Source organism: Rhinichthys klamathensis, unplaced genomic scaffold (genome assembly GCF_029890125.1).
Source record: "Rhinichthys klamathensis goyatoka isolate OS25496 unplaced genomic scaffold, OSU_Roscu_1.1 h1tg000419l_1, whole genome shotgun sequence".
Classification (NCBI taxonomy): Eukaryota; Metazoa; Chordata; class Actinopteri; order Cypriniformes; family Leuciscidae; genus Rhinichthys; species Rhinichthys klamathensis.
In genome coordinates this window covers 179,959-197,905 of record NW_026606917.1, presented here as the reverse complement: position 1 = coordinate 197,905, position 17,947 = coordinate 179,959, and the positions used below count along the sequence as shown (strand labels likewise).

The 17,947-nt window shown below is 39.0% G+C and overlaps 1 protein-coding gene across 1 annotated transcript in view; it reads right to left on the bottom strand.

Annotated features, from left to right (window-relative positions):
• The window catches only part of samd10b (sterile alpha motif domain containing 10b), an 86,948-nt gene that overhangs the window by 24,650 nt on the left and 44,351 nt on the right, over positions 1–17,947 (bottom strand). Inside the window, exon 3 of the mRNA XM_056235323.1 lies at positions 5,563–5,731. Within this exon, the coding sequence (XP_056091298.1) occupies positions 5,563–5,731 (169 nt within the window). The remainder of the gene's footprint in view (positions 1–5,562; positions 5,732–17,947) is intronic.

Genomic DNA, 17,947 nt, shown 5'->3' with positions numbered 1-17,947 from the left:
TTGCTTGCTCAACATTTTCAAAGTCTGGTTCAGTGTTTGCTGTAGGCTAGTCCAGCACAGTTCCTCTGAAACCCTCCACCTCCCCCAGCTCCACCTGTCTAGTTCTGCTCTAGATTTATGTATGTCGTTGAATCGTAAAATCGTTGAATTACATTTTATGTCATTTTAAGGTAAATTCTATATGCATTATTATCTTCATTGTGAATTGTATAGTTCTTGTTTGCCAAAATAAAACCATCTAATTCAGAACAAAGCTAATGTGACAACCTTTTCAAACCGCACTCTCCATACATCCATCTTCATGCTAAAAAGCACCAATTACTGAAGTGTGTCTTGTTAAGCCTGATCTGTTAAATAAATTCCTGGTGTCTTTAACTACTTGAGGCTTATGGGGTATTATTGGACAGAGATGCCCCACTGACCCAACCTCCAGTTGCCCCTGGGGCTTTAGGGGACAGTCACGGGCCAACACTGACCCAGTTTCCAGCTCTGAGAATTCACACATCGCTGTGGGGATTGCATTCGCTTCTCAGTCACTCACAATAGGCTGGGAAGAACAATTAGAGCATGGGTGATGCTAACAGCATAACACAGGATAATGGAAACGTCCGTAACCAGCCAGAGGTGCTTCTTGAGGCTGATATTTGGACTTTTTTTTTCATTTTGATATGGCGCTTTGATGCTGAACGACATTAAGGGGCTTGCTTTATGAACCTCTAACACACACACGCACACTAATTCAGTGGTTTTAAATTCAGCCCTCCAGAAACACTTTATCCAGAATTGCTGTTTGTCTGAGTCTTTTGTGTAGCAGCAGACAGCACAGGTGAACAGCGCAGAGATGAATTCCCCAAAGACAGGTTTAATGTGCTCCCAAATAATGCCCTGAAGATAGTGATAGAGGTGCTGTCAAAAAACAAGATGAAGTGGAGTATAGAGGAAAAAGAAAAACAGTTGGTCCTAAAAAGTACACTGTTCTTTTGATTTATCTTATATTTTTGGCAAGAAGCAAACAAACAAACAAGGAGACTGAAAAGACATTTAGTTACTTGATAAAAGATATATAATCCATCCTAGCAAAATTGTGATTTGCTACTGGGTCAATGCAAATAAGTACGTACATAAGATATATAAAAAATCTTTTGAAAATCCAGTTTAAAACTGAATATAAAAAGTATACTTTAAATACACACAGATTGAAGACTTCATAATTTTTCAAAAACATTTTACATATATTTTGAGCATTTAAAAGTAATTTTTTACAAGGTGAACTAACATTGATTAATTTGTCAAATGATCAGATATTTTAAGAGATTTATTCATCTTCATGAAGGTCTGGTTATTTATTAATTTATTCATTTGATCAATCATTTTATATAACACTTTACATGAATGTAAGTGTGCTGCAGATCATTTCAATAGTTCAATAGTTTAATTTAATGTAAGTCCTTGCTAAAAAAAAATGTATATGTATAAAAACTGGTTACGGTTCAGTTGATGACAAACTCCACATGAATGAATATGATATTGAATTGTATTGTAAAATATAAATTGTTTTGTTTTACATATCAGAACATACTGGTCCTTGGCAGGTCTTAAAACGAATTAAATACAACCTCGGATGAACAACAACACATGACATATTACACTGTGTCGGTGTATTTAACAATGTATTTATTTCTCTGCTTCCACAGGACTTTAGTGGGTAAATGGTAAATGGACTGCAGTTTGGCCAGTAAAAACATATTTATCATAGAAGAAGTGTATTTAAGTCACTGTATGTACAAGTTGCTTTTGTAATGTTTTTTAATGTCATTTGGTCAGTTTTTTTTTTTTTTTCATAAAGAGAATACCTTTTAAAACAACATTTTATCTGTTTATATGTTAAAAGTTTTATCATGTGTTTTTATCTGCTTCATGTTTATTTTGCCAACTTTTAGGAGTACGACACCGATGACCGGTGACAGCTACAAAACTGCAATTTTGATTTCATGGGCTCTTCAAGATTCATTTGAAAAGATGCAGTACTGACTAGAAAGGAATGTGGTCGCCGTGCAAGGCAATTCACACTCGCAGGTGTTAAACATCTGACTCGAAAGACCAATAATGCTGGAGCAGAAACACTCAGTGCCTGAAGCAAGTGACGGTCTTGTCTGACATGAGTCAGTGTTTTACAGTGTGTGTAACAGTGCTTCGAGCCACAGTGCCAATGACCCGAGGAAAATGGCACACGCAAACACTCACTTAGAGACACACACCATCTTAGAAAGAGGCTTGATATATGAAGCAATAAATAATAGCGCAGATAATAGAATAAGGCCTCTAGCCAGTGTCGGCGCCCTGATGAATTACTTAAAGGGGCATTTGGAGGGGGCGCACATTTGTCACTCCAACCCAACTAAATGTAATGTTGCTAAAATGAGTGCTTGTGCTCAACCGTCACTGTCTGAAGGACAGGAAGATTCACCGCATGCATACACACATAGCCCTAAAAACACACGAACGTTAGAAGCACCAGGGACTGCACAGGAGAATGCACAATTGATTTTGATCTATAGGCTAAACTTTGATTATATGTTCATATACAGGCCTACAGATTTTGAGCTGTAAAAACCTGAGAGTTAGATCTCTTATACATATACACACTAAATATTCTTGAATGTTGAATGCTTAAAACCAAGCAATGACAATGGGTCAACTCAATGATGGTAATTATTATTATTTGATGGATCTATTAATCTATTAATGAAACGTTTTTTTTTATTTCTGAAGAAAAAAATGTTTTTGTATTTTTTTTTGGGATGGCAAAAAGCAAAAAATGTCGGGCTGATCCAACTATCCTAATATCATAATGAAGAAAAAGGCATCATTAAAAGAATGACGCTCCTCAAAATAAGACTGTAGTTAAGTAGTTTGGCTAAATCTTTCATTATTACTTTTAAGAAGTAAGATTTTGTTCAAATATTATTTTTTTTCCCACCAAATCAAAACCATGTGGCATGACCAACATGAATAAATGTGCAGAAAAAAAAAACAGAAAACAGTAAATTAAAATAAAGAGAAGACTTTTATGAATGTGTGTCAAGGTCAATACGTCTCTTAAAATATAAGAAAATTTGTTTAGGTTGTAAAATGTCATATATTTTGGGTCACAAACAATAAATTCTTACTATGTAAAAAATGTTTTGTTGAAAATAATGATTAAGATGTGTTTACTCATTTGTATTAATTGATATATATATTTTCTTAATTACATTTAAACTTTTCTTGAAAGTGGAATAAAAGTTTTTCAAAACCATGATTTGCAACCATGTGATTTTAACCAGATTTTTTTCTTTATTATGGATATATGTTATTGTCCCCAATACAAACCATCAGGCACAACTCTTTACTGATTGGCTAGAAGACGTCACATGGCTCATGTGGCTTGACACACATATGAGATTGGGATCACAAATATTACAAACATCAAAGGCTGTGAATGTCCACCTTAGGTAAATCCATTTAGACTCGGCTCCATCTTCAGCACTGCTAAATTTCCAGGAACAAATGTACGGATGGCAGTGTAAAATGATTTTATTACTTGGAAGCTCTGCTCCGGTGACCCCTAGATGGTGAGGCCTCATGGAAATGACTGTGATTTGACAAATGGCTCAACATTACGGTGTATAATTGTCCATTAGTGAGAGAGTTGGATGAGAGTGTGTTAGAGGATGTGGCCTGCCAAAGCTGCTCCTCAGAGAGACCAGGCTAAGGCTTTGCGGATCCGTGATTATCCTCCGCAGTTTCATAAAAGAATTACTGGACAGTCAGATTTAAAAAATCATGTTGATTCATATCGATCAAGTTTATTATCATTAAATAAATCTAACCAAAACTAAAATTGTTACTTGGAACAAAATTAACGTTAACTGAAACAGAAAAATATACAGTATATAAAAACCTTAAACATTTTATTTCAGCTAGAATTTTTTATTTATTATAAATAACATTCCTTTTGGACGTTTAGTTTGCATTTGACCGTTTCCGTTCCTGTTTCTGTCCTGTGTGCCATTTTTGTAGTCCTTTGTAGTTTTTCTAGTTGATTAGTTCTGTGATCAGCAGGTGTGTCTTGTTTGACTATCTAGTACTTAAACCCCATAAGACATTTGTGAATAAATCAGCGTTTCCATCCAATGTGTTCAAGAGAACAAAATCGTCACTTCCTAAGAAACCGGTGCAAAATATCTGTAATAAAAATGGAAGTTTCTGCAATCAAGAAAGCCACTGTGGCTCTTTTATACATATCAGTCCCTCCAGAAAAACGCGATTATGCGATCGCATGATTTAGTGCATAATCAGCCAAAGTCCGCATATTTATGCGGGGGTCGCATTTTTTCAAATACGCCGCACTTTCAAAATATGCGGGGCTTGCATGATTTCATAATCCACGCATTTCCGTTGCAAAAAAGTCACATATATCTTAGCAGAATGTTGAAAAATGTTGCGTTTGCTTCACACAAATGCAGCCGTTTCCCCCTGTTGCCATGGGAACGTTATGAAGTGACGTAATTACGCGACGTGAACATCATCGAAAAGCTGTAAAACAGGAGCACACTTTGTTTTTTTTATATTTTATTTATTAATTTTTACTGAAGCTGTAGCATATTCCTTTTGTAAAGCTACAGAACTTGTTTGACTCATCAATGTTTTGTAAGTTTGATGTGTTTATTAAGGTCTGAAATAAAACAAGATGAGAACTTAAATATTCCCAGCACTTTCTGTGATGTAGTATGCTTGCTTATCATAGGAAGTAATACGAATTGACTCTTTACATTAAGGTAGTAGCCTAGTGAGAACAGGAATCTTTTTTTTTTTTTTTTTTTTTTTTTTTTAACCAAACTGCAATTTTTGCAAGTTCCCGTAATTTCATCGCATAAAATTGCATAAATATCCCGCATATTTCATCGCATTTTTAAAGAAAACGGGCCGCATAATCAAGGATTTTTGCCCGCAACAATCACAAAAAACTCCGCGTTTTTCTGGAAGGACTGACATATGTTTGGAAACGCAATCAATTTAGACACTTCTGGGAGGTCATTGTACCAAATCTTTTAGATGATTTTTTGATGACTCAAAAAACAAACACGAAATTTGAGATGTTGTGCAATGAAATTGGTTAGTCCAGTTATCCAATCACATGATCTGTTGAGGCAAAGTCACATGACTTTTTAGTTGCGCATCATATTCCGTAAATGTGTTTCCATCATAGTTTATGCATATGTCGTCTTATCGGATAAAATAAACGATCTGCCTCAATTGGGCACATTTGTTTTTTTTTCTGCGCATTTTTAGGATTTATGCACATCTTGGCGTTCCATCCAGCATTTTTTTAGGGCAGAGTCTCAAAATTTGCATAAAGATAAGGTGGATGGAAACATAGCTAATGATTCCCTCGCAAATTAGACATGACAGAACTATATCAAGTCTAAAAAATATCCTAAATCCGTTTCCATGACATTTCCAAGTGTGAAAAACACAATGTTGAAATCCCCTGATGCTGTGTGTGCAGCTGTGCAGTACCTGTGATGGCGTGGTGAGAGAAGGCCTCCACGTAGGTCAGGTAGTTGTGGGGACAGTGTTTCTTCAGCCACTTACAGACGTCCTGCTGGGTCCATAGCACCACTGGTTTGCATAAGCTGGAGAGCGTTGGGCTGGTGTGGTACACAGTGAAGGCCTCTCCTGGCTGGATCTATGGAGTAGGGAAACAGCGTATTAGTGTGCATGCTAGGTGTCAGTCCATATGCTAACCAGGAAACACTCCCACCAGGCTTTAAAACTCGAAAAAAGTATCTTCAATACAAAAAAAAACGACAGATTGGATTAGTAGGCAGGAAGAATGTGGAAAAATGTTTTGCTTTCATAACTTCAGGGTGTACTTACAGGGTACGTTTTTCTTTGAAAGCGCTAATTAAAATAACTAGCGCTGCATGCTTCTGTGTAAACAACGCTCTTCTAATTACACGCACACTTTGTTCTGACTGCCGCAATGAGCAGAACGATTCATCAAAACACACTTTTTATGGCTCTCTGCTGCAGATTCTTGCACAGCGGGAGCTGTAATAAAAACTTTTACTAGGATACATTACGCCTGTGTGAGAACATGATGAAACGCAGTGGTAGCTTGTGTAAACTGTGAGAGTAAACACTCACATGGCCTCTCAATTTACTGTTTGTTATCCTGATTTGTTTAATCGTGACTACTACACAATAGTAAAAGTTTAAAACACATTGTGGGAAATGCCTTGGAACTTTTGCCAAGAAAACATCAATAACTCACAATGTCTTATTTCTAAGAGCTGTCGAAGTTAACAAGCAAATGATGGAAATATCTCTGTAAAGCCTGAAATGGGAACATTTTTACAATGTTAAGTTTTAATCTCAGTTGCCACTCTCTATCTCCCAATAATATATACAAGTAAGATGATATTTAAATGCTTAGTTTTTATGATCAACTGTGGAGGGAAAAACAACTTTGCAATGCTATGATTCTAATGCTAACGATGGTTAAAATATGTTAAAATAAACATTCCTCTAAAGCCTGTTGGATGATATTTGAGACTCACATTTTAACATGATTTTTCAACAAAAAAAATGATGTATGGATAATCAAATTAACCTAACTTGCTTCAGTCCAGTAAGTGTTCATCTTGAAATATTAATAACAATATAAAGGGTATTCTTGTTTACTTTATAAAAACCAGTAAAGATTTCACAGCTAAAACACACGGGAACCACGACCTGAAGGGAGACGTTTTTACAAAATGAACTATCAATCAGTAGATTTTGTGGAACAGGTTTTTCAGCTAAATTTGCTTATGAAATATGTAGGCTTTATAACCATTTACAGGAGAGGACTGCGACTGCCATTATTTGGTCACACTTTAGTTAAGGGTCCAATTCTCACTATTAACTATGAGTTTTGCCACTAAACTCCTAACTACTGCTTATTATTATTAGTTAGTAAAGTAGTTGTTAAGTGTAGTTATTGGGTGATTAAGGGATGTACAATATGGTCACGCAGAATAAGGCATTAATATGTGCTTTATAAGTACTAATAAACAGCCAATATCCTGCTGGTAATATGCATGCTAATAAAAAACTAGTTAACAGTGAGAATTGAACCCTAAACTAAAGTGTTACCCATTATTTAATAGTTGACAAACTGAACATATTAATCTGAAAGCACTGAATTATTAAGGTGTTTTCCACATTAACTGTTGCTCTGTGAAATTTTCGCGATCGACTTTTGCTTGAGGGTGAAAAAGTTTCCCATGCAAATTTCACAAGAATTCGCCACGCTGACTAACAGAAAGATGATTGGTTTGAAAGTGACTTCTGTGTGAGCTGTGCTTCATACTTCACTACATACTGACAACAGACAATGAACCGAAATTTCGCACTTGTAAACGCACCTGTACTATCATTCCTTCAAGAAGACGCAGTGTGTATTTCAAATAAAAGGACTAGGTCAGTCAGAATGATGGCAACTCTTGTAGCGAAGAAAGTATTTGTTGTCAAGAGCTGCAGGTCACACATTAATCAACACCTAATGACAAAAGCCCATTTTCACTCAGGAAACATACAGAAAGAGACAGGTATTGACTTTAGTAGCAGACAGAACAAAACAGGGGGAAAAGAGAGTGAAAAAAATGACTGATTCAGACATGAACATTTCATTTTCAGAGTAAGTGAAAGATGGCTCAACATACAGGCGCGCACCTGTGGAAAAGGCTGATTCAGTATGAGAAAAAAGAAAGTCAAACACAGAGACGAAGCAAATTAAAGAAAAGCATAGGCAAGAAAAGCAAGGATTTAAATGACAGAATATAATATACAAGAGAAGTCATCTAATCCTATATTATTTCTCTGTGTAAAAGGATTCATATTTCTGCTGGTAGGTACTTTTCCTTGAACAGGGTACAAAGGGATAGTTCACTCAAAAAAATTAAAAGTCTTGTTTGTTGTTTTCTTTTGTTCATACAGTGGAAGTCAATGGGCTCCAATGTTGTTTGATTCAGAACGATCTTCAAAATAGAAGAATGAACCGAAGAAAGAAAGGTTTGAAATGACACGAAGGTGAGTAAATGATGACATATGACTCATATATCGGTGAACTGTCCCTTTAAACAAACATCGAAATTAGAAAAAATAAAAAAATTATAATACAGTTATACAATAAATTGATTTAAATTGAATAAGTGGATTTTTCTGACCCCATTGGCAGATATTTTTTTCTTGTTTTAAGCTTAAACTCACTTTATTTAGTTTTTTAGTCCATCTCATATTATGTAATTTTGCATATAAAACAAATATATCTTGATTTAAGAATGTTTCGATATTTGTACTGGAAAACAAGGCAAAAATACGGAAAAGAAAATCACTTGATTTACACAGACACGTAAATACTTAACTTGAACTATATGTAGTTTATATAGCATATCTAATAGTTCTCACAGATTTTTGCCTTTAATGTTTACAAAAAAATAGTAACCAAAGTGTACCATATTAATGGAAAGTGCTGGGAAATGAGAATGAGGATGAGACAGAAAGCAGAGAGGATCTGAACCGCTTCACCATCAACACCTCCTCCTCCCTCTCGCTCCCTCTTTCCTAGCCATCCATCACCTCTATCTCTCCCAAGCCAGCCTCTGGGCATTAAACAGCCACCCTTGAACCCATGAGACCCGATTCTGTCCAGCCTGAAACATGCAGTCATTAATAATACACAGGGGATTGAACCTGTGAGGAGAGGGCCAGCCCAAACTGGGCGGCCATTTTGTGAGATGAGTCTGAATGCTTCTCACCGAAGCATGATTGGAAGAATAGTCATGTCCTCCTTAGCTATACGTATGTATACACTACACTACACTACACTGTTCCGAAGTTGAACTTTCTATGCATCAAAGAATACTGAAAAATATTGAGTATTTTCAACATTGATCAGAAATGTTTCTTGAGCAGCAAATCAGCATTAAAGACTGATTTCTGAAGGATCATGTGACACTGAAGACTGGAGTAATGATGCTGAAAATTCAGCTTTGATCACAGGAATAAATTACAGTTTAAAGTTATTTTAAACTGTAATAATATTTCACAATATTACTGTACTGTATTTTGATCAAATAAATGCAGTCTCAGTTGAGCATGAGAGATGTTTTTCAAAAAGTGTATATGCACATATAAATTAATTTATACAAATTATGAGCATACTATTATTGTTGTAAATATTGAGTTTAAAGTCCCCTTGTGGTGAAAATCAAGTTTTTAATGTTGTTTATAATTTTATGTTTTTAATATGCTTTAAGACAAACCATGTGCAAATTCATAAGTCACACCATTGCTGAGTATTTTTTCTTTAAAACTGCAGTGAACCAAAGACAGTCTCAAAAACACGGTTTGAAATCGCTGGGGTTTCTGACGTCACACACTACCTTGTAACCAATCACGCCTCGAGGGGGGCGGGCTTAGGCATATCATTAACTATGACCGCTCTGAAGCAGAGGAGTCTCAAGAGAAGACAGGTTATCCCCGTATATTTTTCTGTTGATATGGAAAATCGGCTACATTTAGCAATATAGCGGGTGAATTATGTATATGATGTATATTACGATGTTATGATGAACTATGTGCGTTTCTCCACTGACGTTCTGAATTGTTCATAGCGTTTCTAAGGATGCTGGTTGTTAGAAGGAAGATGCCTGACTCTGAGATGGAGAACGGGAACATGGTTTGTGTGACATTAGCAACACATCATTAGCTGTTTGATAACGTAGTCAAGACAAAGGCTAATCATATTAATTACTGTTATGTGTCCGACGTCGAAGAGAGCGATTCATAAAACGCATCACCATTCTGATACATCGACTTGTAGACGAGCCTGTGTGAGTGAGTGGAGGCAGGGCTTATTGGCATATTCATGCATCCGCGTATACTAAATGAAGCAAGGGTGTAGAGTTGCATTCAAACTATTTTAAGGCATGAGGAAAAACAATTTCACAGCAACAAAACGTTTAAATATGTAATTTTGGTGATCAAAGATGAGTTTTAAGGGATAAAATTATTGTCTACAGGGGGACTTTAAATAGTAAAACATACAGGCACCAAAATACAATACCATAACACCGGACCTTTATATGGACTAAATTCATGGTCATTTGTTGTCATTTTTGGAGCTTGACAGGTTTAGAATGATATAAGGGTGAACTATTTCTTTCAAGTAAATGATTGTATCAGGTTACCGTGGGACTGTTTATGAAGTCAATACATGAGCTCTACTGAGTGTATCCAGTTCTGCTGACTTATTTTTTCATGCCTTTTTACTTCGTATTTCCTCTAGGGCTCATGTTCTGAACCTCTACTATAAATTCTTAATAAGTGTGATTAATATGTATAGATTATTGAAGTAACATCATCCGAGTCTCATTTCAATCTTCCCTCAAAATGTCTCAGTTGGCCACAGAATTCCTCCTTTGTATGTTTCTCCATCCCCTTTCCGACCTCAAAAATCGTTTTACTTTGACTTTTTTGCCAACTTTTTCCAACTGTCCTCTAAGTCTCTTTCATTTATTCTAAATCTCTCTCTCCTCTTCCTTTACTGTCCATTTCTCTCGGTCTCGCTCCTGGTCCCTTTATTCTCCTGTTGGCATATGTTCTTCATGTCCTGGCAGTGAATCTCTGATTTTACCCACTGGAGCTGAATCAGGGATTACACTTAAAGGCATTGACGGGTGACATCTCTTTAATATTCCACCGGCTCCTCCTGTCTTAGAGATCGTTTTGCTCTTACAACCTCCGATACAACGAGAGATCACAATGAGTTAGCCGGCTCAGTCTGAAGCACAGTGAGTCTGTTAGGATAGAAATAGGTGATGTCACACTGACCTTGTTGTGCTGCCTTTTACTTGACTTAAACATGAGATTCTGCTCGTGTTTCCAAGTAAATCCACTGCTTTCTGCCTAATGTTTTCTTGCCAGTCTCCAGCTCATTTCAATTTAGTTCAATTCAATTCAGTTTTAGTTCAGTTCGGTATAATTTAGTTTACTGTAGTTAAATTAGTTCAGTGCATTTCCGTTCAGGGGTGCGTTTCCCAAAAGCATCGTTGGCCAACTATGATCGCAATTTCTATTGAACTCTATTGGTAGCGATGGAACGTGCGACCATGGTTGGCTTTGGGAAACGCACCCCAGGTCAGTTCAGCTGACATGATATAATTTAGCTGAACTGAATTCAGATCAAGTCATTTCTATTCAGGTCAAATCAGTTAAATAGTTTATTTTAGGTCATTATAATTTATTTGATTTGAGTTTGGTTCACTTCAGTTCAATTCAATTTCTATTTAGTATACATAGTGCATGTCAGATTAAATCACAAGTCATTTTAGTTCATTTTATGTCAGTTCAGTATAATTTATTTGACTGTAGTTCAGTTCATTTCTATTGAGCTGGCCTCAGAATAATTTAGTTCACTCCATTTCTATTCAGTGATAATTTGTTCAATTAAGCTAAACTTCAAATCAGTTTATTCCTAATTAGGTCAAGTCAGTTCAGTTTGTTTCACTGAATTGAATTCATCAGTTCAATTCCAATCAGTTAGGTTGAATTAGATTAAGATTTACAGTAACATAAGTCAATTTAGTTCATTTTAGTTCAGATCAGTATAAGTAACTGCATTATTTACAGCTATTTGTTTACAGCCATCATTTTCCAGACTGAAAATGTACTCATTTGTTACGATTCATAGTATTCAAGTATTTAATGTAAACTATTGTTTTTATGGTTAGAAAAGGGGCAAGTTTTTTTTATCTGGAACATGTACAGTATTATGTTCTGGGCCCCGGTTAATTTCTGAGCTTTCTCTTAGTTAATTAGCTCTCTATTCATAATCTTTTTATTTTACATCCTTTCAATCTGTGTTGATCTTCCGTTCATCCCTCTGTCTGGTTACGTCGTCCTTCAACGCAAACATAATCTTTCTTACAAATAGGTAAAGATTGTCTCTCCATCTCTCTTTTTCTCTACAGACATCCTCCAATCCCACAATTGCGGCAGAACAGCTTACACGCTTAAGAAGTCAATGATCCATCTCAGCCTGGTGACAACTGACTGATATGAGACGTCAGATGTGGCTTTGCATTCATTATGAGGTTTCAAACCGTCACCACAACATCTGTTCACATATACAGGGTGAGAAAAACCAACTCACAATTCGGAATCATCCTTCTCATTTTTACTGGAATTCATTCATTCATCCGAGATTAACTAACAACTGCATGCTGATGTGAAAAAGATTGAGCTATTTAGCCTAATTATGGCAGGCTGGCCGAGTTTGCTGACTTTTGGTAATCTGTGTGCTTTTCGAAATTGTTTTGTGCCGCTGATGGGGTCGGTAACCTTCACAGTAATGAGGAAACTAAACAAATCTGGAGGCCAATCTCCTCTGGCTGTCAGCCTCAGGTATCCTCATCACAGCTCTGCTTTAATGGACTAAACTCACTGCATGCTAAACAACATTTGTATGTGCTCTGGCATTGTTCCCGTGAAGGAATCAGACAGTTTACTTCTTTTCCTCTTCCCATTAATCCCATATTTAGTCATTCTCACTCTCTCGTCCTTTTCATCTGTAATATTATGTGCGTATAAGACTTTACACAGCCAGAAACTATTCACTATCAATGAAAGTTGGCAGTTTCTGGGAGTATGACTGATAGCAACCAGAGCTTGCAAAACTTTGGGTTCTTGGCAAGCAAACACAAAGTTCCCTGGCTGAACGCAAACGTTTTTGCAAGGGAACGCAATGGTTTTGCAAGCGAATGCAAAGTGTCTGGGGGGAACGCAAACATTTTTGCATGAGAACGCAGAAGCAATGACATTTTTTCCTCCCTTTCATTGCCGTGTCCCTATAGGGGCTCAGTAGCATCCGTTGCTGAGGTATTATTAGTGAAAACATTCTTGTAAGATGTTGTATTCAAGTGAAGGGAAGATAATGTTACCACTGTTCTATTAGATTTGATTCAGCTCAGGGAAATGTTAAAGCTATGTAACTTTTGGCCTTTATGTATAATATAAAAAGGCATGATGTGACACAATTATCTAAAAAATGATCTAAAAAAGTTACATACTGTAGTATAGGTTTAAAAAAATGATGCATGAAAAAGTGCGATTATTAGCATTCTACGTGAGTTTGATTTATGCAACTGTCACAGTTTCACTCCTCACATGTGTTTTCCTGTCTGGTTTTCCCGCCACTGATCAGTCACCATGGACACCAATCACCTTCATCACAGCTGTTGGTCATTTGTTAATTATCTCTGTGTATTTAGTTCCTGCTTGTGCTCTGTCTGTTGTCCGGTATTGTTTGTATCACTTGTATTTGTGCGTGTTCCCGTCTTCTTCTGGAATAAACTGCTATTATTTGGATTTGCTTGCCTTCGTGAACTCTTTTGAACTTGCCTCACGCAGCATCGTGACAGAATACCGGACCAAACTAAGAACGCGTTTGTACATTTTCCTTTGTTTTCCCCGTTTTCGTGTTCAGTGTTTTTGTTCCGTTTTCACCCCTGCTTATCACCATGGACTTCCCAGCAGTAAGACTCATGTGCCTTGAGCAGGGAGAACGCTCCCTCGAGGAACACTTGGAAGTGTTTTTGGATCTCGCCCATCAGACCACCTTCCCGGACGACTGCCTGTGCACATTCCTGCGAGTCGGACTCAACGCTGCCACACGCGCACAGTTGTCCGGGGAGGTTCCTCGACAGAGCTTCGCGTCATATGTGGAGTGGGTGCTGGCGTCCTGCAGATCTGCGTTCACCGTCGAGGATGCCGCCAGCCCCACTCCCCATCCAGTGCCCAGCCAGAACCACCCCGACGGCGAGGACTGTCGACATGAGCCCACCGCAGGTAGCGCGACGGAGACCGCGGCGATAAGAGCGACCGAGGGTCACATCGCCATGGAGCCCGAGCAACATGCGCCTGACCAGGTGTGTGAGCCGGCCGAGCCATCCATTGCTGAGGGAGTACTGGTGGACTTCGAGGGTTTGGAAGTGAGCCCCGCCCACTCCTCCGCTACTGAGAGTGTGTCTCTGGCTGGTACACTTTTTGATTTTGATTTTGGAGAGGAGTTTTGTCTAGCCCCTGTTCTGTTGCCTGAACTTGTCAATCCCGATCCTGTCAATCATCTGCCTGTCTCATTAGCCCCGCCCAACCTCCCTCTCCCACCTCCTCTCCAAGGTATCCCGAACACTTTATTTTTTTTAGGTTTCTGCATTGGACTCCAGTCTCTTCCCCAGTCTCCAACCATCTGTACCACCCAGTCCTCTCTGTCACCCTTCAGTCCTTCGGTACCACCTCTGCCTCTCTGTAGCGGGGTACCACCTCGGACCTGTCGGGAGCCATCTTCTCCTGAACAAGAGGAGTCTGTAGCTCCGCCTGCAGCCTCGGTGCGCTACACTCTGCCTCGACCTGTCGCCCTGGCTCCCGAACCTGCGCTCCTTCCACCCTCGATCTCGGCGTGGACCATCGGCCATTCGGTCTCGCCGGACTCCCTCGGCATGTCGGCTCCACCGAGGTCAGACATCGCTTCACCTCCACCACGGACTTGCGAACCGTCCGCTGCTCTCTGGTTCTCCACCCCTTCTACTACGGCTTGCTCCGCCCTACCTCAGGCTACACCTCCGCCCTCGGTCGTTCCAACTCGCCCTCAGACCTCCGGATCCCCACCTCACTCTCGGGAGGTCGTCGCCGCGGCTCCGTCGTGGTCACCAGGATCTTCACCATCTTTCCACTTCCTCGGCTCATCGGCTGCGCGGTGGACTCCATCCTCGCCGTCGTCGCCTCCGGTCACCCCCATTGCGGCCCTCATCTCTATTCCTCCATGGCTCCTCCCTCCATCAACGCCGCCGTGGGGCACCACTCTGGCTGTGGCCTGGGCACCTTCCATCACGCCCCTGCCCAAGGCCCTTCACTGGCTCTCACCACGATCTGCACCACCCTGGACCCTTCAGTTCTGTCTCCTCCCTGTCATCCGTCCTCCGCCCGAACCTCCTCCAGCTTCCTCTGCCTACGTTGCCTACCCTTGGCCATCCCTTCACCATCCCTTCGCCATCTCCTGGCTCCTTTTCTGCTGCATCGCCTAGCCCACTTTCTAGACCCCCTCCATCCCTCCCTCTATTCTTCTGTTACGGCGCGAGGTCGCACCTACCGAGAGGGGGCGTTATGTCACAGTTTCACTCCTCACATGTGTTTTCCTGTCTGGTTTTCCCGCCACTGATCAGTCACCATGGACACCAATCACCTTCATCACAGCTGTTAGTCATTTGTTAATTATCTCTGTGTATTTAGTTCCTGCTTGTGCTCTGTCTGTTGTCCGGTATTGTTTGTATCACTCGCGTATATGTGCGTGTTCCCGTCTTCTTCTGGAATAAACTGCTATTATTTGGATTTGCTTGCCTTCGTGAACTCTTTTGAACTTGCCTCACGCAGCATCGTGACAGCAACGATATTCAAGAGCTGTGGAGTCTAGAATTTTCATTGTAAGCTGCAAGAAAAGGGATTGTTAAAAATATCTTATTGTACTGTTAATATATTCAATTTGTGATCATACATTCAAAAGCTGTGGCCAGTGGTGCCAATAGAAATGTTTATCCAGCAGTAGGAGCGCCCACTAAAATCACATTTACAGCCACCTGGTGATGTGTGAATAACCCATAAGGATTTAACTGCCCTCACTAAAGGCATCATTTATCTGCAGTGTCTGAGTATACTGAAATAAAACAAACTGGTGTAGGTAGAGATTTACTTACAATACATATAATTACAATGATATGGCAAGTAACACATTAAATTAAACTTGAAATTTTGAAGTAGAAAGACTGAAATAGTATTTTCTACGATGGCCGAGAGAGATCAACGCACTCAAGTTGGACTGTAGGTACTACATGTATGTGAATATTACAAGATTTTGCACAATTTATTTTCTTTTACCGAATCCTCACTCTTCTTCAGACATTATCATTTTTACCAGCTTTGCTGTAGAAAACCAAAGTCACTCCTCAATTTTTTTAAAAATATATTCTGAAGAATGTGTTTCTTAATGAGCTTCAAAACGACAAAACAAGAACATCTTGTAGGTAATTAAATAAACTGCTTGTGAAACCATTCTCGTACTTAGTTCATTAGTCATGGTCTTGGTCGTCCTAATTATTTCTATCCTTGACAATCTTGCCGACAGCAAACTGACACTTTTGCTCACCTTGAAATAGCAAAGGTTTATCCCTAATCATTCCCTCACCAGTCTTCAGCCAAATACAGTAAATTAATGTTATCTTTAACACAAATCCCATCAGCAGAACTCATTTTCATGCCAGGACTGGCCCCATGAGATAAGCCTTGTCAGAATAAGCCACAACATAACATCTTCCAAAGGAAATCATTTTGCTGCTCTAACTGGACTCTATACCCACAACCAATGCCAAGAGCAATCATGTGTAATGGAAGTTTAATCTAAGAATATGATCTGGTAATGATGGATTCATGACCACCAAGTATTTTCTATCACGGTGTCATAATGTCATTGGAGACTGGGCTTGTGAGACAGCCAATTAGAAAGCAGGACAGCTTGACTTCTGCTACATGATTACACAACATTCTTCATAATACCAGGTTGTGTCTCACGTGGCTGTAGGTGATATGATATAATAGTAGCATATGAATTGTTAGCGTCCAGGATGTTAAAAGAATCATTACTTTTTTTTTTACTTAGAACATCATGAAGGAAATATTTTGACAAAGAGCTCAGTACAAACTTTCTTTAAATGCAAGTGCAATTACCTATGAGAAGTATGGGTAACATTTTTATGATTAAAATTCCCCATTATGTTTCAATCTGATATAGTTTACACTATGTCTTTTCAGTGTTAACACGTAGTTCTTTAGCTAGCGTTAGCATCATTGCTCTTTGTGTATTTTTTAAGTGTTAGACCAGGGATGGGAAACTCGGTCCTGGGGGGACACTGTCCTGCAGAGTTTAGCTCCAAACTCACCTGTCTGTAGCCTTCTAGTGATCCTGAAGACATTGATTAGCTTGTTCAGGTTTGTTTGATTAGGGTTGGAGCTGAACTCTGCAAGATAGTGGCCCTCCAGGACCGAGTTTTGCCCATCCCTGCACTGCCATATATTGACATGGATCAGCATGATCATCTCTGAGGTTTAGAGAGCAGTCTACACAATAATTAATTCCCCTACCTGGCCAACAAAATTACTGGTGTTTATGCTCTATTTTTGTTTTTGCCTATGCTTTTTGTTTTCTGGCTTCACAGATGATTTTTCTGTTGTCTCCACCGGTAAAGCACGATAATTAGTGTCTGTTGTTTAATTTAATAAAAAATCCAGGGCAAATGTCCTACTGAACCACACACCAGCTTACTGGTGGACAAGAGACAAGCCAATCAGTATATGGGGATGATTAGGAGGCCATGATGGACAGAGGCCATTGGGCAAATTTGGCCAGGATTTTAACACATATCGTAGTGTATGTATGACGTGAGTCACGTGACGCTACTGAAACCGAAGCTATCCTCTATCTACCAGTATTGCAATAAAACACATTACAAATACAATAACAATCTGTTCAGATTCTAAGTCGGGTAATGTATTCCAGCCTTTAGGCTTCCGATGCTTTTGAGAAACCCAGCCCAGTCTGTCAATAACACTGTTTAGTTTTGGTATCTGTGTAGCCCCTCTTTCTGAAACGTGCAGTGTTCTCTGATTGGTCGGCTAGATCCATGTGTGTTGTGATTGGTCAACTGCGTTGGGCGTGTTCTAGAAATGGGAGTTCAGAAACAGTGCTAACTGAAATAGAGAATAACTCTTTTTTCAGCAACATTACACAGCATTTGATAACCATTCTGCA